Source organism: Delphinapterus leucas, chromosome 10 (assembly GCF_059928025.1).
Source record: "Delphinapterus leucas isolate spDelLeu-1000000601 "Yukka" chromosome 10, BTC_Dleu_Yukka2, whole genome shotgun sequence".
Taxonomy (NCBI): domain Eukaryota; kingdom Metazoa; phylum Chordata; class Mammalia; order Artiodactyla; family Monodontidae; genus Delphinapterus; species Delphinapterus leucas.
Window position 1 is genome coordinate 27,887,285 of NC_143138.1, and position 26,673 is coordinate 27,913,957.

At 38.7% G+C, this 26,673-nt stretch overlaps 1 protein-coding gene across 1 annotated transcript; it reads left to right on the forward strand.

Annotated features, from left to right (window-relative positions):
• On the forward strand, positions 1–25,956 carry CRISP2 (cysteine rich secretory protein 2). Its single transcript, XM_022581462.2, is given in 7 exon segments — positions 1–1,039; positions 5,292–5,408; positions 6,200–6,287; positions 10,184–10,329; positions 11,053–11,165; positions 15,352–15,440; positions 25,058–25,956. Coding segments are annotated over 7 exon segments (804 nt in total). The 5' UTR covers positions 1–916; the 3' UTR covers positions 25,186–25,956.
• The last annotated feature ends 717 nt before the right edge of the window (positions 25,957–26,673 follow it).

Sequence of the window (26,673 nt, forward strand, 5' to 3'; positions counted from 1 at the left end):
TACTGCAGATAAATAGTTTAGAATTTTCTTTTCCTCCAAGAATTTGGGGGTAGCAATTGCATAGGAAGACAGTTAATCTAGGTAGTATTGCTTTAATTTACAAAGTGAGTAATTTTTATATGATGAACGGTGGGGAAGAGAATATGAATGCTTCCTAAACTTCATGTTCTTTTTGCTTCATCTAAAGGACCAAGGATTTTGTGACACATTGAGAAAGCACAATGTGGGCAACCCAGTGCTGAGTGTCTTTTAAAAAGTTAATGAAGATATTAAGTAACCTTTGTACCCAATCATGGATTCAGCAAATTCGAACAGGCTAGATTTTCAATATATTAGTTCTATTTGTATTTTTTTCTATACTTGGAAATTTGAAAATATAGACAAGTGTAAGGAATAAAATAAACATAACTTCTAATGCCTCCACTGGAGAAATGACTACTACTAAAGTATTTGTACATTTCTGTGTAATCACAACCCTGAAATCTTGATTAGAGTTGTGTATAAATAAAAGGACAAGAAGTCTACTTTTCATAGACAAGAGGAAAAAAACTAAGAAATGGTATACACTGAAAATAAACTTTGCCCTAAAATTGAAATGAATAATCAATGCAAGATCATAATTAACTGTGGCGAAATCTGTTTTCTTCCATATTTTCTTTCTGATGGGCTTAGGAGCAATAGAAGTGGGCAGAAAGAAGTGGTATGTCCCTCACCTTTATAGGTATAATTCAAGTGCAACAGTCAAGTTCTTCAGCTTATTTTTTATTGTCCCTATCAGAGAAAAGGTTGGTTCTATTATTCTACTGGCACCATATGACAGTCCTCTCTTGTTACATTACTTGTAAATTTGGGAATCACGGCTCCTTTGAGATAACCAACATCATTACATTAGTTCTTCCCTCCTAGTTAGAGGTCCATGTACTACACGTTTCAATGTAGACCTTTGTTCTCTTTGACTTACTTCCTAGCAATGGCTTCACTCCCAGTTGTGCTGTTTCTGGCTGCTGTGCTGCTACCATCTTTCCCCACCGAAGCAAAGGTAAGGTTAAAGTGGAAAAATCTTTCCAGACCTATCCAGGCAGCTCTGTGGGATGGCAAGGCACTTTGAGAGCGGAAGTAATGAGAGTGTCTAGTACATCACAGAGTACCCCTTGGTAGCTCAGAGCACTTAGCGTAATTATCTAGATGAAAGTTCAAGGATGAGCAGCCCAGTACAGCAGCTATCTGTCACACACGGCTATTAAAGACTTGAAATGTGGCTTTTCCAAAACAAGATGTGCTGTAGGTATAAATTACACACCAGATTTCAAAGATTTAGTACAAAAAAAGAAAAATATTGCATTATTTTTATATGGAGTACATGATATTTTGGAAAATTAATGCATTAGGTCCTTAGGGCTGTTGTAGGAAATTAACACAAGTTTGGTGGCTTAGCCCAATAGAAATTTATTCTCTCACAGTTCTGGAGACCAGAAGTCTGAAATCAAGGTATCAGCAGGGCCATGCTCCCTCTGGAGGATCTAGGAGGGAGTCTGTTCCATGTCCCTTTCCCAGCTTCTGGTGGCTTCCACCAATCCTTGGCTTGTGGCTACATCACTGAAATCTCTGCCTCCATCTTCACATCACCTTCTCCTCTTGTGTCTCTTATAAAGATACGTGCCATTGGATTTATTTTTCATTCAGTATTGGCCCCTGTCCTTAGGAACGTACAAGTAGGCAGGAGAAATGGATGCACAATGAGATCATGGTGATAAAATGTGGTCAGACCTATGTTCACAGTATTTGCAGAGCTTTGAAGGGGACTCAGTATTGGGGGAGCAGAGAATGACTTATTCCAAGGTGTCGGGAAGATCAACCAAGGACCCTGTCTATTCAGACCTACACTTCAAAATCTTACTCATGCTGGGACTTCCCTGGTGGCACAGTGGTTAAGAATATGCCTGCCAATGCAGGGGACACAGGTTCATCCGGGAAGATCCCACATGCCACAGAGAAACTAAGCCCGCGTGCCACAACTACTGAAGCCTGCACACCTAGAGCCCGAGCTCCGCAACAAGAGAATCCACCACAATGAGAAGCCTGCACACTGCAATGGAGACCCAACACAGCCAAAAACTAAAAATAAATAAATAGATTTTTTAAAAAAATCTTGCTCATGTAACATCAGCCTTTTGTGTAAATTTAGGCTATCAAATTGCTAGACCTTGTGGGAGCAATTCACACACCCTACTCCACCTCCAGGTTTAGGACCCATCCCCCCCAACACACACACACACAAAGATACACCAAAAATATCAGCAACTGATTTAATACCTTATCAATTATATTTCTGTCTCTAAAAGGGACAAAGCAGCAACAGTCCATTCACTGGATGGCTTTGCTCCCTCCAAATGGCCTTGGAGATTTTTTTAATGGGGTCTTTTGAGCGACCCTATAAAATCTACCTATAACAGGTAGAATCACCCATAGCCAACATCATTCTCAATGGTGAAAAACTGAAACATTTCTACTAAGATCAGGAACAAGACAGGTTGCCCACTCTCATCACTATTATTCAACATAGTTTTGGAAGTTTTAGCCATAGCAGTCAGAGAAGAAAAAGAAACAAAAGGAATCCAAATCGGAAAAGAGGTAAAACTGTTACTTATTGCTGATGACGTGATACCATGCATAGAGAATCCTAAAGATGCTACCAGAAAACTACTAGAGCTAATCAATGAATTTGGTAAAGTAGCAGGATACAAAATTAATGTACAGAAATCTCCTGCATTCCTATACACTAATGATGAAAAATCTGAAAGAGAAATTAAGGAAACACTCCCATTTGCCATTGAAACAAAAAGAATAAAATATCTAGAAATAAACCTACCTAAGGAGACAAAAGACCTGTATGCAGAAAACTATAAGACACTGATGAAAGAAATGAGAGATGGTACAAACTGATGGAGAGATATACCATGTTCTTGGATTGGAAGAATCAACATTGTGAAAATGACTCTACTACCCAAAGCAATCTACAGGTTCAATGCAATCCCTATCAAACTACCAATGGCATTTTTCACAGAACTAGAACAAAAATTGCACAGTTTGTATGGAAACACAAAAGACCCCAAATAGCCAAAGCAATCTTGAGAAAGAAAAACAGAGCTGGAGGAATCAAGCTCCCTGTCTTCAGACTATACTACAAAGCTATAGGAATCAAGACAGTATGGTACTGGCACAAAAACAGAAATATAGATCAATGGAACAGGATAGAAAGCCCAGAGATAAACCCACGCATATATGGTCACCTTATCTTTGATAAAAGAGGCAAGAATATACAATGCAGAAAAGACAGCCTCTTCAATAAGTGGTGCTGGGAAAACTGGACAGCTACATGTAAAAGAAAGAAATTAGAGCACTCCTTAACACCATACACAAAAATAAACTCAAAATGGATTAAAGACCTAAGTGTAACGCCAGACACTATAAAACTCTTAGAGGAAAACATAGTAAGAACACTCTTTGACATAAATCACAGCAAGATCCTTTTTGACCCACCTCCTAGAGAAATGGAAATAAAAACAAAAATAAACAAATGGGACCTAATGAAACTTCAAAGCTTTTGCACAGCAAAGGAAACCATAAAAAGATGAAAAGACAACCCTCAGAATGGGAGAAAATATTTGCAAATGAAGCAACTAACAAAGGATTAGTTTCCAAAATTTACAAGCAGCTCATGCAGCTCAATATCCAAAAAAACAAACAACCCAATCCAAAAATGGGCAGAAGACCTAAATAGACATTTCTCCAAAGAAGATATACAGATTGCCAACAAACACATGAAAGGATGCTCAACATCACTAATCATTAGAGAAATGCAAATCAAAACTGCAATGAGATATCACCCCACACCAGTCAGAATGGCCATCATCAAAAAATCTACAAACAATAAATGCTGGAGAGGGTGTGAAGAAAAGGGAACCCTCTTGCACTGTTGTTGGGAATGTAAATTGATACAGCCACTATGCAGAACAGTATGGAGGTTCCTTAAAAAACTAAAAATAGAACTACCATATGACCCAGCAATCCCATTACTGGGCATATACCCTAAGAAAACTATAATTCAAATAGAGTCATGTACCACAATGTTCACTGCAGCTCTATTTACAGTAGCCAGGACATGGAAGGAAACTAAGTGTCCATTAACAGATGAATGGATAAAGAAGATGTGGCACATATATACAATGGAATATTACTCAGCCATAAAAAAAAACGAAATTGAGCTATTTGTAATGAGGTGGATGGACCTAGAGTCTGTCATACAGAGTGAAGTCAGAAAGAGAAAAACAAATACCGTATGCTAACACATATATATATGGAATCTAAAAAAAATGGTTCTGAAGAACCTAGGGGCAGGACAGGGATAAAGACACAGACATAGAGAATGGACTTGAGGACACAGGGAGGGAGAATGGTAAGCTGGGATGAAGTGAGAGAGTGGCATGGACATATATACACTACCAAATGTAAAACAGTTAGCTAGTGAGAAGCAGCCCCACAGCACAGGGAGATCAGCTCTGTGCTTTGTGACCACCTAGAGGGGTGGAATAGGGAGGGTGGGAGGGAGATGCAAGAGGGAGGGGATATGGGGATATATGTATACGTGTAGCTGATTCGCTTTGTTGTACAGCAGCAACTAACACAACAATGTAAAGCATTTATACTCCAATAAAGATGTTAAAAAAATAAAACAGGTAGAATCATTTTACTAGAATACTGAATGCACTTCAACTGAACCTCAACATTCTTTCTCTAAATACATTCTAAATATATTCTTTCTCTAAAAACAGATACCGTGTCAGGTCAAAGTTCCCCTTAAAGTCTAGGATGAGTCTTGAGGTCCGCTCTTACCCCACTGCTGCAGCCTGATTGAATGTGGATGAATCTGTCTTCATGTTCTTATTGTATACCTTTGTACACAATATTATAAAATATAAAACATTATCACTTGTATGTCTAGAAAAATCACACTGAGAGTTCCCTTGAAACTAGAAATTGGCATTTGCGGCCTCAGAGGAGTTTTTAATTTGTCATGCCGTGAATTCCATTCCCATTCTCAAAACTTCAAACTACTTTTTTCCTATTTGTCATTGCCTTGGTTCAGTTCATTGACAGTGCTTAACAACTCATAGTGGCTTGAACTGAACACTTTGTAAAGTCATCTCAGAGCCCCTGAATTAACTTATTCACTCTTAAATGCAATTTTCAAAAGTGTTTAAAAAAAAACCCCTAATTTTATTTCCCTGTAGGATCCATCCTTTACTGCGCTGTTAACCACTCAAACGGAAGTCCAAAGAGAGATTGTAAATAAACACAATGAACTAAGGAAATCAGTCTCTCCACCTGCCAGCAACATGCTAAAGATGGTAAGAAGCAAGAATATAAATAAAGTGGTGTGAGCCAGCAGTGGTAAGAGCAGGCAGCTAACTGGCATCTCTTAAGACTCTTGTGGCTTATAAAGTTCTGTCTCTATTTTTCTACTTCATTTAGCTCTGTCATGGGCAGGGCAGAAATGAATTTTCCTTTATAATGGTTAAATAACTTGTCAAGATTACAGGGCTCTTAAGTTGGGAAGGCAGAATTTAGAAGCCAGATCTTCAGACATCAAATGTGAAGGTGTTACATTTTTGGTTCACTATCTTCCCTAGTCGAAAATAAGAAATCTCCTATCCTTCAGGATCAATGCCATTTAGGGTAAATAACAGCCCATTTCCCAGGGAACAGTCCATAAAAGCTAGACATCTCCCATGTGGACACAGTGGGCTACAAATGGAATAGGCAATAAACTAGGTCAGCTTATTACTAATGAAATGTAGTCAGACTATCTCACATGTTAATTAGTATTTAGAGCAGCAACATTATTAAAAATCTTAGGTGTGGCTGCTATGCTATCATAGTCAGATAATATTGTATTAGGTATTTCTCTCGTTAGACATACCCGTGGACTTGTCTTTGTGTGGAAACTGGCACTGGGACAGATAAAGACCCACGCACACACATACACACAAACAAAAAGGTACTTTAATACCAATGACAATTAGATAATACATCTACAGAAGTTTTAAAGTAATGCAAATCAGCCTGCCAATCAGATTTTGAAGCATATACTTCATTGGAGTTGAATCTTTGCGTATTTTGTTTTTCTTGTGACATTTAGGAATGCAGCAGAGAAGCAACAGCAAATGCCCAGAAGTGGGCAAACAAGTGCACTTTAGAACACAGTAATCCAGATGGCCAGAAGACCAGTATGTAAAAGAGTCAATGTTTGTTGAATAAATGAGCAAATAAAATATTAGACAAATAAAATAGGATAGACCATTCTGGGGCATTGTATTCAGAAGACTTTGTGAATAAATGTTGCTTATATGGTTGTACTTTTAAAATTAAAGTATCTGTATAGAGAGAGATACGATAAGTACTATTTCATGCTTGTTGATTATTTACATTATGCAAATTATTTCTTAAGCAGCATCTCATTTGTTCCTCTTGATCAGCTCATGGTGAACAGGTCTGCATAATCATTTTCCCGATTTTAAAGATTAAAAAGTAAGGATGTGGAAGGAATGAATTATGCAAGAACACAACTGGTAGGAGTATCATATACTGGAAAGTTAACCAGGCTTCCTGATTTCTCACCCTTTGCCCTTTTTGTGATATTGTGTAGCTGTATGGTGTTTTGAAATCAGATTATTTTGCATTCACAAAATGTGTTAAAATATGTTGAACTGTTCCTGAATTTTACTCTAAAAATATTTAAGCTATTTTTAATCAGGATGAATATTTTGGGTGTGTTGATTCATTTTTTAAAGTTTTGATAACAAATTTTCAAGTATTTTGTATAGACTGTGTACCTATAATGCATAGAATAATATATTAGACTCGAAAAAACTTGAAGACGTATCTTACCAAGGATCATAAAAGCCATGAGAGAAAAAAAACTTGTATTCACAAACCTTACATAAAATGTTTTACATTATCAAGCATGATATACACATAGGTACGCCCAATTTAAAGGTAGTGAATAACTTACCTGTCATTTCAGTAGAATTGTTCTTGTTTATATTGTTGATGCAAACATTATGATGAAATTACAACAGGAGGCGACTGTGTTCAGTAGAACATTGGAACAAATGGTCTTAAAGATCCAAGTCTACTGTTAGTTTCTAAGTTTCTGTCTTTCCTTATTAAAGGAGATATCCAAAAACATTTTATACTTTCTTTAAGCAGCACGTAAACATTATATTTCAAGTCACCAAAACGTAAATATTAAGAGAGGGCTGAAAAGGGTAACGTTTCTGGACCTCAAGGCACTTCTTTCTTCTTTAAATTAATTTTACTGTGGTAAGAACACCTTTTTTATTTTTTGGTTTTTAAAAAATTTTATGCTGCTAAGAACACTTAACATGAAATCTACCCTCTCAAGAAATGTTTAAGTGTACGATACAATATTGTTGATTGTAGGTGCCATGCTGTCCATCAGATATCTAGAAATTATCTTGCTTACCAGAAAGTTTATGCCCGTTGATTAGTAACTCCCCATTCCTCCTTCCCCCCAGCCCAGCAACCACCATTCCACTCTTTGATTCTACGAATTTGACTATTTGAGATACTTCATACTGATAGAATCAGGCACTCGTTTTCTGTGACTAGCTTATTTCACTTAGCAAAATATCCTCAAGGTTCATTCATGTTGCTGCATGTTGCAGAATTTCCTTCTTTTCTAAGGATGGATGATATTCCATTGTGTGTATATACCACATTTTGTTTATCCGTTCATCTGCTGATGGACATTTAGGTCATTTCCACATCTTGGCTATCATGAATAGTGCTGCAGTGAACATGAGAATGTAAATATCTCTTCAAGATCTTGACTTCAATTCTTTTGGATAAATACTCAGAAGTGGAATTGCTGGATCATTTGGTAGCTCTACTTTTAATTTTTTGAGGAACCTCCCTACTGTTGCCTACAACAGGTACACCAGGTTTTATTCTCACCAACAGCGTACAAGAATTCCAGTTTCTCTTGCTGTCGTTTGTTTTTTGAGAACAGACATCCTGACAGGTGTAAGGTGATATCTCCTTGTGGTTTTGATCTGCCTTTTTCTGATGATTAGTGACACTGAGCACCTTTTCATATACCTGTTGGTCATCTGTACATCTTTTTTGGAGAAATGCTGTTCAAGTCCGTTTTGCTCAAGGAAGATTCTTAAGTCGTTTCCTCAGGCAGCCCCCAGAAGAGATGGATCTCTGACAGTCCATCCAATTCTTTCCCTCCCCAGGGAGAGGCTAAGAGCTGGAGTATGTTGTTTGTTCACTCTGCTGAACCAGGAAGGGAGGCTACGGCAACTGCCAGCCCAAATATGTGTCTCTGTTCTCACTAGCCACAGGCAGCGAGCTTATGCTAGGTCTTGACAGCACTCCAAAACAGGCAAGTCAGGAGCCAGTCCTTCGGGCAGCCCCTGGAAAATGTGTGGCGTCAGATGACCAAACCAGCTTCTTCCCTCCCCAGGGAGAAGCAGGCAGCTGTGGTTTTTGTCGGCTTGCTCTGTGCTGAGCTGGGGAGAAGGGCTATGGCATCTACCAATCCAAACTGCCATCTCAGTTGTCCCCCAGTTGTCCCCCAGGAAACAAGATTGCGCTCCAGGACTGGCAAGAAAGATGCCAGTTCTTTGGGTAGCCCCAGAGAAACTGGACCACTGGACACATTGATCAACTCTGCCTCCCAGGGAAGAAAGGAAAACAATGAAAGGATTTTTCATTTGCTTGCTCTGTGCTGAGCCAGAGGGAGGAGTTACGGTGTCTAGCAGCCCAAACACCATCTCCACTCACCACCTCCAAGACTAGCAAGACAGAAGCCAGCCCTCTGGGGTGTCCCCTTGGAAACGTTGGGTTGCTGGACACATGAGCCAACTCTTTCCCTCCCCTGGGAGAAGCTGGGAGTTAGAGGGTCTCTTCCTGATTGTATAGCACGGTGCTGAGGGTAGGGATTCTCGCAAGAGGGTTTTCCAATCTCCCTAGAGGCCTCAGTGAGTCTGGTTTCATACCCCTCAGGGTCAGGAAGCCTTTAGTTTTGCTTTTGGATTTCTGACAAGGGCAATTTGTTCGTGAATTGTTGCTGAATCAGTGTGTGTATTGGGGAAAGGAGAGTCCAGGGCTTCCTACCTCACCATTCTGCTGATGTCACCCTCTGCAAGGTCCTTCCTGCCTAACTCTCTGAGGAGACATTATGACTCCTCAGAGAGTTATAACTGTAAGTTATAATATACAGTTATAATATAACTGTAAGTTATAATATACAGTTATAATATAACTGTAAGTTATATATAACTCTCCTCAGAGAGTTATAACTGTAAGTTATATAACATTAAATAACTATAATGTCACATTGTGACATTATGACTCATGGATTAAGGGAAGAGCTACAAGTTTTGAACACCTTCCTGATGTCAGTTGACTCTTGATTGGGACTCTCAAAGACTGCCCGTAAACCTTTTTTTTTTCAAAGTTTATGCAAATTCATAATCATAAATATTTATTCTGGCTCCTATATGTGAAAAATCTCTGCTGAGGGTGGGTAAGAGGAGAGAAAAAATAAAATTTGGTTGTTGCCTTTCGTAAGCTAACAATACAAAGCTGAGAGCACACACATTATACCTGTAAAGAATTTAGCATGAAAAAGAATGCATCTTTGACAATCCACAGGGAGAAGGATTTTGTTTGGTTTGGTTTGGTTTTGATTTTTATTGAAATATAGTTAATTTACAATGTTGTGATAGCTTCAGGTGTACAGCAAGGTGATTCAAATATACATATATATATATTTTTTTACATTCACTTCCATTATAGGTTATTACAAGATATTGAGTATAGTTCCCTGTGCTATACAGCAGGTCCTTGTTAGAATAAATTCTTCTCAACCTATTCAAAGTTTGCATATTGTGGCCAGCCCAGTGGGCTAGGTAGATCTGTCTTCTATTCAGCTTTACAGTTGATAAGGAATGGAAGCATCTTTTACATGTATTAACAGTTAGCAAATACAGGCACTGAGTTTGAAGGGCAACATCCTTGTGTTCATGTAGTTGACTTCTCTTGCCATGGCATGCTTTTTTGTTTCCTTCATGAATGATCTGTTCACACTTAGGTACAAAATGTGGTGAGAATCTCTACATGTCAAGTGACCCTACTGCCTGGTCAGATGCAATCCAAAGCTGGTTTGAAGAACACCACAATTTTGTCTATGGTGCAGGACCAAAGAGCTTCAGTGCAATTGTTGGACATTATACCCAGGTAACCAGAACAAATGAAAAACTTCTGCCACAAATGCTCTAACAGAGAAAGCTTCTCCAAATGATGACCAACACCAATGTTCAATCTGGGGGAAGGGCTTGAGTATAATAGAGTCCTGGCATTTGGCTGGTATTTCATCTAGAACTGTCATTTTTTTTTTCCATGAGCTGCAAAATTCTTGGCAGGGAAGTACACTCTGTACTTTTCCAACATTATAAATGGATACATGAAATTTAATATTTTTAAAGTTTGTGACTTTGTTTCAGTAATTTAAATATTTCCATAAGGTGTACGGCTACAAACTATAAGTCACTTTTTTTCTTTCTTTTTAAATATTTGGCTGCATTGGGTCTTTGTTGGTGCACGCAGGCTTTCTCTAGTTGTCGTGAGCGGGGGCTACTCTTCACTGCAGTGTGCGGGCTTCTCATTGCAGCGGATTCTCTTGTTGTGAAGCATGGGCTCTAGGCACGCGGGCTTCAGTAGTTGCAGCATGCGGGCTCAGTAGTCGTGGCATGTGGGCTTAGTTGCCCCGAGGCATGTGGGATCTTCCGGGACCAGGGATGGAACCCGTGTCCCCTGCATTGGCAGATGGATTCTTAACCACTGCACCACCAAGGAAGTGCCAAGAATCACTTTTTTGTTTTACATTTGCTATTCTTTGTTTTCCCAATATTTTCCCCTCTTCCTTAATGTACTCTTACATATTTCCTTATGCATTTGTAGCTTGTTTGGTACTCATCTTTCCGTGTTGGATGTGGAATTGCCTACTGTCCCAATCAGGAGAGTCTAAAATACTATGTTTGCCAGTACTTTCCTGCATAAGTATATACTTTAAAGTTTAATACCAATAATTCCATCGGCAATTTAATATTTTAAAATAATCTTACATTTACCCAATCAAAATAAAAAAGCATATTTTAATAAAGAGAAGGGATAAACCTTTGGAAATACTGCTTAAGGTAAGATACATTCAACTTATCAGAGAAGAGACCAAGTTCTCATTTCCAAGAGTAAAATCTGAAACTCTCTTTCCTCAATTATGAAGTCATGTCTTTTCTCTCAATTGCCTTTCCCCAGGGCTCAAGGTTATTCTCTGGGCACGTGTAATATGCATTTCTCTAGACTTGATGTCATCAGTTCTCACTAATTTCACACCCTAGGTGGGTGGAAGCTTGATGGTTAAGCAAGAGGCAGTAGTGGAGTGGAAAATAAGGGATAGTAAATTGTGATTTCAGCCCTTTCTGCTGAAACGTTCCTATTCTTACTTATCTTGAAAACCATATACGTTATTATCATTAGAAATGATTCATTCTTCTGGGTCTCAAAGGTTTTTCAAGAGATCTTTAATATATGTTAGAGTCCAGAAAAAGGAAACATCTTAAGCTTTCGTTTCTCAGAAGTTTTCACCAAGAACTCCATAACGAACAATTCCTTACAGTCTTTATTTGTAACAGGAAACATGCTCTTTCATTAAGCAAAACGTTTTAAGTCCTCCACAACAAATCCTATGGATAAACTAAAGACCTAACCTCAACATATCTGCTAGTCTTAATTTCTTTTAAAATTTGAAGTTCTTTACCACTACAGGCAGGGAGGCCCCAAACCAAGCCTCACATAGGATTTATTTGGTACTATAGATGACCCAGGGATATGGGTCTCCAGTTTGAGAAATATGACCTCCAAAGTCATTTTCCTGAAAACAGCTATTAGAGTTTAGTAGAAAGAATAGATAGGTCATTTGGGGAAGGACAACACGGGCCTAGGAAGACCCTGAGCTCACCTCCTCCCACGCACACACTGAATCTACACCTACATATAAAGAAATTGCCCCCGAAGCTGATTTAACAGCTTCTGCAGAGAGAAGGACCACATAGAAATTAGTAGGAAAGATGGAGACACTGTATCCATGGGAACCCCACCCCCATTTTAGTGATCTGCAGTAGGAGGGATATAGCTGAGGGGCTTGAGAACAGACTCACCTGCCCTGGGACACAGCAAAAAAAACCCCAGCAATTTAAAAAGCATTCAGACTATACAGAAGGAAAATCCATCTACTAACCTGAGAGCTTCTTCCAAATGAACAGGGAACTGCTGGAGCCCTCCCCAGAGTCGAAGGCACCAGCGAGCACCATTGTTTGGTCCCCCTGGGACTCCCCCCAGTACACACCTTCCCCAGCTGCAGCCCTAGCCATCCCACCAAGGCAGCCGTAAGCACAGTGCTCCCCAGGGACTTCCTCTAGCCTGGCCCATTCCAGCTCAAGCTGGTCTGCTAAAGCCACCAGTCACAAGCAGTCACAGGGGATGCTCTTACACAAGGCCACTCCTTCAAGACCAAGAGCGGTAGCTGTTTAGCCTAAATCATAGAAAAAAACCCAAAATTTAGCAACTATACTCCAATAAAAAATTTAATAATAATAAAAACAAAATTCAAACAAAATGAGGAGACAGGAATATGTTCCAAATGAAAGAACAGAATATAACCACAGGAAAAAACTCTAATGAAATGGAGATAAGTAATTTACCTGATAGAGTTCAAAGAAATGGTTATAGGATGCTCACTGAACTAGGGAGAATAATGGAAGAACACAATAAGAATTTCAGCAAAGACTTAAAAAATAAAAGAACCAATCAGAAATGAAGAATATAGGAACTGAAATAAAAAATACACTCAAGAGAATCAATAGCAGATTATATGATACAGAAGAACAGATAAGCGATCTGGAAGATAGAATAGTGAAAAATCACCCAATGAGAACAGCAAAAAGAAGAAAGAATTTTTTTTTAAATGAGGAGAGTTTAAGGTACCTCTGGGACAACAGCAAACTACCAACAGCTAGGGGTCCCAGAAAGATAAGAGAGAGAAAGGAACAGAAAACATTAAAAAAAAATAATGCCTGAAATCTTCCCTAACCTGAAAAAGGAAACAGACATCCAGGTACAGGAAGCTAAGAGAGTCCCAAACAAGATGAACCTAGAGTTATACCAAGACATAATTAAAATGGCAAAAGTTAAAAAGGAAATTTTTAAGGCAACAAGAGAAAAACAACTAATCACACAAAAGAGAAACCCCATAAGACTATCAGCTGGTTTCCAGGAGAAACTTTAAAGGCTGGAAGGGAGTGGTAGGATATATTTAAAGTTCTGAAAAAACAAAAACAAAAACAGCTTACAACCTGGAATATTCTGTTCAGCAAGGTTATCATTCAGAATTGAAGGATAGATAAAGAGTTTCCCAGACAAGCAAAACTAAAAAAGTTCATCATCACTAAACTGGCCTTACAAGAAATGTTAAAGGGTCTTCTTTAAGCAGAAAAGCAAAGGCCACAACTAGAAACAGAAAACACATATAAAAGAATAAATCTCACTGGTAAAGGCAAATATATAGTAATGGCAGTGGATCATCAACCACTTAAAAAGCTAGTATGAAGTTTAAAAGACAAAAGTGCTACTATCAGTTGTAACTGCAACAAGTAGTGAAGGACTACACAAGGTAAAAAAATGTAAAATATGACATAAAAATCATAAAACAGATGGGGGTAGTAAAAATTTAGTGCTTTTAGAAAGCCTTTGAACTTAAGTGACTATCAGCTTAAAACAGCTATAGATACAGACTGATATATATGAACCTCATGTTAAGTACAAAATAAAAACCTACAATGGATACACAAAAAATAATGAAAAAGAAGTCCAAAGCTAACACTAAAGGAATCCATCAAACCACAAGAGATGTACAGATGGTAACTGGAATTACTGTGGTGATTTCATAATGTATAAAAATATCAAACCACTATGTTGTACACGTGAAACTAATAGAATATTGTGTGTCAAGTATAACTTAATAAAAAAATTGATAGATCCTTGGAGAATGCATCCAAACTCACTGCCTGGCTGTGAGAGGGGAGGCATCGGGAACCGGGCATCTGGAGTGAGAGCTGAAGTGAATAATGAGGAAAGTGGGAGTGACAGCACCTCCAGAACACTTTTGTGTCTACGTCACAATCTTTCCAAGGGCTACCACAGGGACAGCCAGGTTCTGTGCAGGAAGACAGATTCAAATACATCACTTTGGGCCCTTGGCTCCCTTGACACTACTGAGATTCCCATGTATTTTCCGATGAATTAGATAAATTTAACAGCCAATAGGATAAGCATCATCGATGAGTTACAAGTTAGTCACTGTAATTGACTACACCCAGGCTATTGGCGTTTATCAAAACTTTTTAATCTCACGTTCCTTTTTCGGTAAACATAAAAATCACGCACTACCTCTGGAAACTCATAAACCTTCCCCAGCTCTTCCTGACCCACAAATACACACACCACAAACTACTTAAATAGCACAATGCCATCTCGAAATTAAAAATATATATATTGGAGCTTTACTGTCCCTAGTTCATATTAGAGGAATTAAGGTATTTATCCTCTTTCAAATATAAAATTATACTGCAACATTGAGTATTCTTTTTTGTACTGCAACCTCCTGCCCCCAGGATCTTTCCCCATCTCTCAAAGTGATATATTTATCCCTAGCCAGCTCTCTGCGGGGCACGGCCTTACCAATCTGACCAAGTCTACTGGGAGATGAAAAGTGTATTGCTGCAAAGAAGTTAATCTGGATGCTTTAGACTAGTTATGCCAATGTAGCTACCCAGCCTGAAGAAGTAGAGTCAAGGAGATGGGTCGATGTGTGTGAAGTATTTCCTTAATTTGGATGTTACGTAAATTACATGTTGGGAATTGTAATTTTTCAGATTTGTTTTGTAGTTTTTTTTTTGGTTTTTTTTTTGGCCTGGTGGTGCGGCTTGTGGGATCTTAGTTCCCCGACCTAAGGGGTCGAACCTGGGACCACAGCAGTGAAAGCCCAGAATCCTAGCCATTGGACCGCCAGGGAATTCCCCTCAGATTTGTTAACAGAACTAAAAACATTACATGTATACTTATATACATTTAGTGATTGATGTTGCCCTTGGCAACTAAACAGTAAAGTGAAAAATATTTGACAGTGTGTATTTTACATTACAGTGGTAATAATGTGAGTAAAAAGAGTACCCCTTACCAACAAGGAACACCTTGTGCCAGTTGCCCTAATAACTGTGACAGTAGACTATGCAGTAAGTTTGAAGTGATTAACTTGCTATTATAATCAAGAATTGATGTTTAATTTTCTTTTTATGGATAAAGAAATCTCCCAAAGTAACCAATTTAAATAACATCTTTATGCCAAGCCAAAACGATTACCCAACAGAGTGTGTTTAAGTAAACATTTTACACATTTCAATAACCTACATATTCTCTGTAATGAAAAGGATACAGGCATACCTCAGAGACATTGTTACACATCACTGAAAGAAAGAAAATATGGCTATTAAGCGAGTCACACAAATTTTTGGTTTCCCAGTGCACATAAAAGCTATGTTTACACTATACTGTAGTCTATGAAGTGTGCAATAGTATTATGTCTAAAAAAAAAACAATGTACATTAAATTAAAAATAATGCTTTTGGAAAAATTGCACCAATAGGCTTGCTCAATGTAGGGTCGCCACAAACCTTCAATTGTAAAAAACACAATACCTGCAAAGTACCGTAAAGTGAAATGCAACACAATGAGGTATGCCTATATTACCATATGTAAGATAATGAAACATCTAGCATCCATTTGTTTCTGTGACGTCGCAGAGCTCATTAATAACTATACATTCATGCTTCTGATAATTTCATCAACGTTAGTATCATTACACCAAAGGTAGTATTTTGAAAGCATAAAAATGTATAAATCTAAGGATGTGAGACCACATTGTGTCTCAGTCTATACAGGCAAACTGAATGTTTCTTTTGTGCAAATGAGTTCCTCATGCTGATTACTGCATTTTTTTTCTAAAGTATAATTGGAAGCCTGGTGATTAACATAATAAATGATCACTTGCCCTATAATTTACTCATGGTTTTGTGCACATTTTTAATGACAAAGTCCAACCTGTATATGATATGGGTTCATAGAATCCATATTGTTGCAAAAGGAGGGAATAAAATGTCATATGTGTCATTTCTAAAGTTGTCATGATCTGAAGTAAAAATAGCTGTTGGTTTTTTATAGTTGGGATACTTTTATTAAAATTATTATGGGGCTTCCCTGGTGGCGCAGTGGTTGAGAATCCGCCTGCCGATGCGGGGGACACGGGTTTGTGCCCCCGTCTGGGAGGATCTCACATGCCGCGGAGCGGCTGGGCCCGTGAGCCATGGCCACTGAGCCTGCGCGTCCGGAGCCTGTGCTCCGCAACGGGAGAGGCCACAACAGTGAGAGGTTCGCGTACCGCAAAAAAAAAAAAAATTATTATGAACAATAGAGTTGACTCATTCCCTGAGATTTTTACCTTTCAAATGCATTCACCTTTAGTCAGCATTCTTTCTTACTGAATTATAGAGCTATAATTCAGAATACTGATGATGTCAAAACTATAAATTAACTAAAGGAAAAAAATCAGCTAAAAAAACATGGAATAGGCTTCCGGGAAGATGGCGGAAGAGTAAGACGCGGAGATCACCTTCCTCCCCACAGATACACCAGAAATACATCTACACGTGGAACAACTCCCACAGAACACCTACTGAACGCTGGCAGAAGACCTCAGACTTCCCAAAAGGAAAGAAACCCCCCACGTACCTGGGGAGGGCAAAATAAAAGAGAATAAACAGAGACAAAAGGATAGGGATGGGACCTGCACCAGTGGGAGGGAGCTGTGAAGGAGGAAAGATTTCCACACACTAGGAAGCCCCTTCGCGGGCGGAGACTGCGGGTGGCGCAGGGGGAAAGCTTCAGAGCAGCGGAGAAGAGCACAGCAACAGGGGTGTGGAGGGCAAAGCAGAGAGATTCCTGCACAGAGGATCAGGGCCGACCGGCACTCACCAGCCCGAGAGGCTTGTCTGCTCACCCGCCAGGGCGGGCGGGGCTTGGAGTTGAGGCTCAGGCTTCAGTCGGAGCACCGGGAGAGGACTGGGGTTGGCGGCGTGAACACAGCCTGCAGGGGGTAAATGCACCACGGCTAGCCGGGAGGGAGTCCGGGGAAAAGTCTGGACCTGCCGAAGAGGCAAGAGACTTTTTCTTTCCTCTTTGTTTTCTGGTGCGCGAGGAGAGGCGATTAAGAGCGCTGCTTAAAGGAGCTCCAGAGACGGGCGCGAGCCGCGGCTAAAAGAGCGGAACCCAGAGACGGGCATGAGATGCTAAGGCTGCTGCTGCCGCCACCAAGAAGCCTGTGTGTGAGCACAGGTTACTATCCACACTCCCCTTCCGGGGAGCGTGTGCAGCCCGCCACAGTCAGGGTCCCGGGATCCAGGGACAACTTCCCCGGGAGAACGCCCGGAGCGCCTCAGGCTGGTGCAACGTCATGCCGGCCTCTGCCGCCGCAGGCCCGCCCCGCACTCCCTGCTCCTCCCCCCCACCCCCGCCCGGCCTGAGCCGGCGACCTACATGCAGAGGCGGAGCCCAATCCAAAGCTGAGCCCCGGGAGCTGTGAGAACAAAGAAGAGAGAGGGAAATCTCTCCCAGCTGCTGCAGAAGCAGCGGATTAAAGCTCCACAATCAACTTGATATACCCTGCATCTGTGGAATACCTGAAGAGACAACAAATCATCCCAAATTAAGGAGGTGGACTTTGGGAGCAAGATTTATGATTTTTTCCCCTTTTCCTCTTTTTGTGAGTGTGTATGTGTATGCTTCTGTGTGAGATTATGTCTGTATAGCTTTGCTTCCACCATTTGTCCTAGGGTTCTATCCGTCCGTTGTTTCTTCTTAATAATTATTTTTTATTTTAATAACTTTATTATATTTTATCTTACTTTATTTTATTTTACTTTATCTTCTTTCTTTCTTTTTTCCACCCTTCCCTCCTTCCTTCCTTCCTTCTTTCCTCCCTCCCTCCCTCCCTCCTTTCTTTCTTTCTTTCTTTCTTTCTACTTATACTAATTCTTTCTTTCTACATTTTCTCCCTTTTATTCTGAGCCGTGTGGATGAAAGGCTCTTGGTGTTGCAGTCAGGAGTCAATGCTGTGCCTCTGAGGTGGGAGAGCCAACTTAAGGGCACTGGTCCACAAGAGACCTCCCAGCTCCACATAATATCAAATGGCGAAAATCTCCCAGAGATCTCCATCTCAACACCAGCACCCAGCTTCACTCAATGACCAGCAAGCTACAGTGCTGGACATCCTATGCCAAACAACTAGCAAGACAGGAACACAACCCCACCCATTAGCAGAGAGGCTGCCTAAAATCATAATAAGCCCAAAGACACCCCAAAACACACCACCAGACGTGCACCTGCCCATCAGAAAGACAAGATCCAGCCTCATCCACCAGAACACAGGCACTAGTCCCCTCCACCAGGAAGCCTACACCATCCACTGAACCAACCTTAGCCACTGGGGACAGACACCAAAAATAACGGGAACTACGAACCTGCAGCCTGCAAAAAGGAGACCCCAAACACAGTAAGATAAGCAAAATGAGAAGACAGAAAAACACACAGCAGATGAAGGAGCAATATAAAAACCCACCAGACCTAACAAATGAAGAGGAAACAGGGAGTCTACCTGAAAATGAATTCAGAATAATGATAGTAAAGATGATCCAAAATCTTGGATATAGAATGGACAAAATGCAACAAACATTTAACAAGGACCTAGAAGAACTAAAGATGAAACAAACAATGATGAACAACACAATAAATGAAATTAAAAATACTCTAGATGGGATCAATAGCAGAATAACTGAGGCAGAAGAACGGATAAGTGACCTGGAAGATAAAATAGTGGAAATAACTACTGCAGAGCAGAATAAAGAAAAAAGAATGAAAAGAACTGAGGACAGTCCCAGAGACCTCTGGGACAATATTAAACGCACCAACGTTTGAATTATAGGGGTTCCAGAAGAAGAAGAGAAAAAGGGACTGAGAAAATATTTGAAGAGATTATAGTTGAAAACTTCCCTAATATGGGAAAAGAAATAGTTAATCAAGTCTAGGAAGCACAGAGAGTCCCATACAGGATAAATCCAAGGAGAAATATGCCAAGACACATATTAATCAAACTGTCAAAAATTAAATACAAAGAAAACATATTAAGAGCAGCAAGGGAAAAACAACAAATAACACACAAGGGAATCCCCATAAGGTTAACAGCTGATCTTTCAGCAGAAACTCTGCAAGCCAGAAGGGACTGGCAGGACATATTTAAAGTGATGAAGGAGAAAAACCTGCAACCAAGATTACTCTACCCAGCAAGGATTTCATTCAGATTTGATGGAGAAATTAAAATGTTTACAGACAAGCAAAAGCTGAGAGAGTTCAGCACCACCAAATCAGCTTTACAACAACTGCTAAAGGAACTTCTCTAGGCAAGAAACACAAGAGAAGGAAAAGACCTACAATAACGAACCCAAAACAATTAAGAAAATGGGAATAGGAACATACATATCCATAATTACCTTAAATGTAAATGGACTAAATGCTCCCACCAAAAGACACAGATTGGCTGAATGCATACAAAAACAAGACCCATATATTTGTTGTCTACAAGAGACCCACTTCAGACCTAGAGACACATACAGACTGAAAGTAAGGGGATGGAAAAAGATATTTCATGCAAATGGAAACCAAAAGAAAGCTGGAGTAGCAATTCTCATATCAGACAAAATAGACTTTAAAATAAAGACTATTAGAAGAGACAAAGAAGAACACTACGTAGTGATCAAGGGATTGATCCAAGAAGAAGATATAACAATTGTAAATATTTATGCACCCAACATAGGAGCACCTCAATACATAAGGGGAAATCGACAGTAACACATTCATAGTAGGGGACTTTAACACCACACTTTCACCAATGGACAGATCATCCAAAATGAAAATAAATAAGGAAACACAAGCTTTAAATGATACATTAAACAAGATGGACTTAATTGATATTTATAGGACATTCCATCCAAAAACAACAGAATACACATTTTTCTCAAGTGCTCATGGAACATTCTCTAGGATAGATCATATCTTGGGTCACAAGTCAAGCCTTGGTAAATTTAAGAAAGTTGAAATTGTTTCAAGTATCTTTTCTGACCACAGCACTGTGAGACTAGATATAAATTACAGGAAAAGATCTGTAAAAAATACAAACACATGGAGGCTAAACAATACACTACTTAATAACAAAGTGATCACAGAAGAAATCAAAGAGGAAATTAAAAAATACCTAGAAACAAATGACAATGGAGACACGACGACACAAAATCTATGGGATGCAGCAAAAGCAGTTCTAAGAGGGAAGTTTATAGCAATACAATCGTACCTTAAGAAACAGGAAACATCTCAAATAAACAACCTAAACTTGCACATAAAGCAATTAGAGAAAGAAGAACAAAAAAACCCCAAAGTCAGCAGAAGGAAAGAAAACATAAAACTCAGATCAGAAGTAAATGAAAAAGAAATGAAGGAAACAATAGCAAAGATCAATAAAACTAAAAGCTGGTTCTTTGAGAAGATAAACAAAATAGATAAACCATTAGCCAGACTCATCAAGAAAAAAAGGGAGAAGACTCAAATCAATAGCATTAGAAATGAAAAAGGAGAAGTAAAAACTGACACTGCAGAAATACAAAAGATCATGAGAGATTACTACAAGCAACTCTATGCCAATAAAATGGACAACTTGGAAGAAATGGACAAATTCTTAGAAAGGCACAACCTGCCAAGACTGAATCAGGAAGAAATAGAAAACATGAACAGACAAATCACAAGCACTGAAATTGAAACTGTGATTAAAAATCTTCCAACAAACAAATGCCCAGGACCAGATGGCTTCACAGGTCAATTCTATCAAACATTTAGAGAAGAGCTAACACCCGTCCTTCTCAAACTCTTCCGAAGTATAGCAGAGGGAGGAACACTCCCAAACTCATTCTACGAGGCCACCATCACCTTGATACCAAAACCAGACAAGGATGTCACAAAGAAAGAAAACTACAGGCCAATATCACTGATGAACATAGATGCAAAAATCCTCAACAAAATACCAGCAAATAGAACCCAGCAGCACATTAAAAGGATCATACACCATGATCAAGTGGGATATATTCCAGGAATGCAAGGATTCTTCAATATACACAAAACAATTAATGTGATAAACCATATTAACAAATTGAAGGAGAAAAACCATATGATCATCTCAATAGATGCAGAGAAAGCTTTCGACAAAATTCAACACCCATTTATGATAAAAACCCTCCAGAAAGTAGGCATAGAGGAAACTTTCCTCAACATAATAAAGGCCATATATGACAAACCCACAGCCAACATCGTCCTCAATGGTGAAAAACTGAAAGCATTTCCACTAAGATCAGGAACAAGACAAGGTTGCCCACTCTCACCACTCTTATTCAATATAGTTTTGGAAGTTTTAGCCACAGCAATCAGAGAAGAAAAGGAAATAAAAGGAATCCAAATCAGAAAAGAAGAAGTAAAGCTGTCACTGTTTGCAGATGACATGATACTATACATATAGAATCCTAAAGATGCTACCAGAAAACTACTAGAGCTAATCAATGAATTTCGTAAAGTAGCAGGATACAACATTAATGCACAGAAATCTCTGGCATTCCTATACACTAATGATGAAAAATCTGAAAGTGAAATCAAGAAAACATTCCCATTTACCATTGCAACAAAAAGTATAAAATATCTAGGAGTAAACCTATCTAAGGAGACAAAAGACCTGTATGCAGAAAATTATAAGATACCGATAAAAGAAATTAAAGATGATACAAATAGATGGAGAGATATACCATGTTCTTGGATTGGAAGAATCAACATTGTGAAAATGACTCTACTACCCAAAGCTATCTACAGATTCAATGCAATCCCTATCAAACTACCATTGGTATTTTTCACAGAACTAGAACAAAAAATTTCACAATTTGTATGGAAACACAAAAGACCCTGAATAGCCAAAGCAATCTTGAGAACGATAAATGAAGCTGGAGGAATCAGGCTCCCTGACTTCAGAGTATACTACAAAGCTACAGTAATCAAGACAGTATGGTACTGGCACAGAAACAGAAAGATCCATCAGTGGAACAGGATAGAAAGCCCTGAGATAAACCCACATACATATGGTCACCTTATCTTTGATAAAGGAGGCAGGAATGTACAGTGGAGAAAGAGAACCTCTTCAATAAGTGGTGCTGGGAAAACTGGACAGCTACATGTAAAAGTATGAGATTAGATCACTCCCTAACACCATACACAAAAATAAGCTCAAAATGGATTAAAGACCTAAATGTAAGGCCAGAAAATATCAAACTCTTAGAGGAAAACATAGGGAGAACACTCTATGACATAAATCACAGCAAGACCCTTTCTGACCCACATCCCAGAGAAATGGAAATAAAAACAAAAATAAACAAATGGGACCTAATGAAACTTCAAAGCTTTTGCACAGCAAAGGAAACCATAAACAAGACCAAAAGACAACCCTCAGAATGGGAGAAAATATTTGCAAATGAAGCAAATGACAAAGGATTAATCTCCAAAATTTATAAGCAGCTCATGCAGCTCAATAACAAAAAACAAACAACCCAATCCAAAAATGGGGAGAAGACCTAAATGGACATTTCTCCACAGAAGATATATAGACTGCCAACAAACACATGAAAGAATGCTCAACTTCATTAATCATTAGAGAAATGCAAATCAAAACTACAATGAGATATCATCTCATACCAGTCAGAATAGCCATCATCAAAAAATGTAGAAACAATAAATGCTGGAGAGGGTGTGGAGAAAAGGGAACCCTCTTGCACTGTTGGTGGGAATGTAAATTGATACAGTGACTGTGGAGAACAGTATGGAGGTTCCTTAAAAAACTAAAAATAGAACTACCATACAACCCAGCAATCCCACTACTGGGCATATACCCTGAAAAAACCATAATTCAAAAAGAGTCATGTACCAAAATGTTCATTGCAGCTCTATTTACAATAGCCAGGAGATGGAAACAACCTAAGTGTCCATCATCGGATGTATGGATAAAGAAGATGTGGCACATATATACAATGGAATATTACTCAGCCATAAAAAGAAACGAAATTGAGCTATTTGTAATGAGGTGGATAGACCTAGAGTCTGTCATACAGAGTGAAGTAAGTCAGAAAGAGAAAGACAAATACTGTATGCTAACACACATATATATGGAATTTAAGAAAAAAAAAATGTCATGAAGTACCTAGGGGTAAGACAGGAATAAAGACACAGACCTACTAGAGAATGGACTTCAGGATGTGGGGAGGGGGAAGGGTAAGCTGTGACAAAGCGAGAGAGAGGCATGGACATATATACACTACCAAACGTAAGGTAGATAGCTAGTGGGAAGCAGCCGCATAGCACAGGGAGATCAGCTCAGCGCTTTGTGACCGCCTGGAGGGGTAGGAATGGGAGGGTGGGAGGGAGGGAGACATAAGAGGGAAGAGATATGGGAACATATGTATATGTATAACTGATTCACTTTGTTATAAAGCAGAAACTAACACACCATTGTAAAGCAATTATACTTCAATAAAGATGTAAAAAATAAAAGTCAAAATACAAGAGTTCAAAAAGGCAAAAAAAAAAAAAACATGGAATATTTCTACCTCTGCTGAGTGCTATATTAGCTAAGGAGCTTGGAATTTATCCTATTAGCAATAAGCACTCAATTGAAAGGTTTTCAGCAAAAGAGTGACAAGGTCAGAATCATGTTTGATAAAGAGCTTTCTAGCAATGGTAAGTAGAAACTATTGGATGGAAGTCAGCAAGAAAACTATTGAAAAACATGGAATAAAAAGAAATTGAATGTCTTGACCTCATTACTGGGAAAATGAATGAAGAACAATGGACAGGGCTGAGAGACAAGAAGTAGAATAGCCAGTGTTTGTTACCAGTGCTGGTTGGTGCTGGTCAGAAGTAGAAAAGAAGGAGTTCAGATTGATTCAGTTCCTGGCCTGAATGACTGAGTAGTCAGGGAACCATTCCCCTGGGATTGTGGGAGGGGAATAGTCACCTTGGATCCATTGTGGGTAACAGGATGAGTTTAGTTTGAGATTTGTTGGGTTTGGGGTCCCTGGAGAACATCCAAAAAAGAAACATTAGAAAGCAAGAAGGCATATTATCATTGTTTTACATCTCTATCTTCCCACTGGAATCACTTTCTCCTGAAAGAGAAAGCATTGGTGTCTGAAGCAGTGTGTCCAATAGGATGAAATGATAAGGATGTTCTCTATCATCATGTATCTTACAAGTAGCCACTAGTCACACGTGGTCATTGAACACTGTGGCTGGTAAGATTAAGGAACTAAATTTTTAATTTCGCCTAACTTAAAATAATTTAAGTTTAAATAGCTCTACGTGTGTAGTAGCTCCTCCCATATTAGATTCTGTAGTTATTTTCATTTTACTCTCTTTGCTAAGGGAGAAAAATAGGTCAATTCATTTTACAAACATGTCACCAAGTTCAAAATAAAAAGTGATGGATTAATCAGTGAGCTCAACTAAGGCACCTCGTATGTCCCTCAAGAAGTGAAAGGCCCCTTGTGGTGTAAGTGACACTGACTTGTTTGTCCAATCTTACCCACTCATACACTTTGAATATATGGATAGTTTTGTCGTTACTGAGAAAAATGATAATGAGGTAACTCATCTGTTTTTGTTACAGCCAATTCTTGTGAGTATGAAGATCTCCTTAGTAACTGTGATTCCTTGAAGAAAACAGCTGGCTGTGAACATGAATTGCTCAAGGAAAAGTGCAAGGCTACTTGCCTATGTGAAGGCAAAATTTACTGAAATGCCCAATTTGCACTGTGCAGGACTAAGTGGAGAAAATCTGCATCATTTAGTTGACACATACTAAGAGGGAAATTGTAGGCATGTTAGTTACAAATTTGATTCCAAACAGTAAGGAACCTTTTTCTCCAGGATATTTACAGAGATCTCTTTCATACAACGATTTACAAAAGTAAGCTAGTCTATGACAACAACTTTGGACTGATACAAATTTGTCACCTTACATTTAATTAACTGAATCAAGTTGAGAATTTTGAAAGTAGTACAACCACAGGACTTAGTCACTAGAACTTTGGATTAAAATAAAGAATTACATGTTTCCTGAAACAACATGCCAAAAGAAAAAAAAAAAGACTGTAACATTGTCATTCCTATTCCAAGATTTTTTACATGTTTAAAGAATGAATTCAAAGATTGACATCTACCTTTGTCTTATGACATCCTCTTTAAATAAAAGCAAACAGCTTTTAAAATAAAGAATTTAAGCAAACACATGTATGTGATTCTTGAGTCATATTTTATAACATTAATATATAACCCCAGCTAGACTAGCCCAGGTATATGATTAGACAGAGCAAAATTTCTGAAAACATTTGCCTATAAAATTAAATTTTGGGAGTTCCCTGGCAATCCATTGGTTAGGACCCTGCATTGACACTGCAGGGGGTCAGGGTCGATCCCTGGTCAGGGAACTAAGATCCCACAAGCTGTGTGGCACAGCCAAAAAATAAAAAATTTAAAAATTAAATTTTAACAATAACAAAAAGGAATCAGTTGTATTCTCATTTTGCTTTTTGCTTTTTGACATTTTGCTCTCTTCTGCACTGGTTTGATATCCTACCTTTTGTGTAAAAAGAATAGTAAATACAAAAATACACATGTAATTTCACATTTATGCAAAATGTACATGAAACATGGGAAAAGTATACCAGAAACTAATGAGATTGGTTATATAGAGTGGGTGGGTGAGAATGGGTTGGGCAGGATGGAGGGTGTCAAAAGGCTAGGAGAAAATGGGTGGGGTGTGACACTTCTCTATTTCTTTTTATATAGTTTTAGCTTGTGAATTTTGTTTCACATACTCTTCAAAATAAAATATAATCAACAAGGGTGGGCAGAAAACTCCAAAATGAAATGGAAACAAGAATAAAATAAACTGTATTGCACATAGATCAAATAATCACCATAAAGGGTGGGAAAAAAGAATCCAACTAATGTTTGAATGTCATATTTGAACTGTATGTCATCTATATTTATATAAACAAATGGTCAACTCTAGTGAATAAGATTTTGTTTTGTTTGTTTTTAAAATAGACACATGGGTTAGTAATTCTGAAACTACTATGTATCCTACGAACACACAAATAAATAATTATAAATAATGGAAACCAGGTTTCTCACTGTTGGAGAAAGGCTTTACACACATGGAAAGAAGGAATACAGGATTCAACCCAGTGTTGTTGCATTGGAATTGGAGGTATTAGTGTG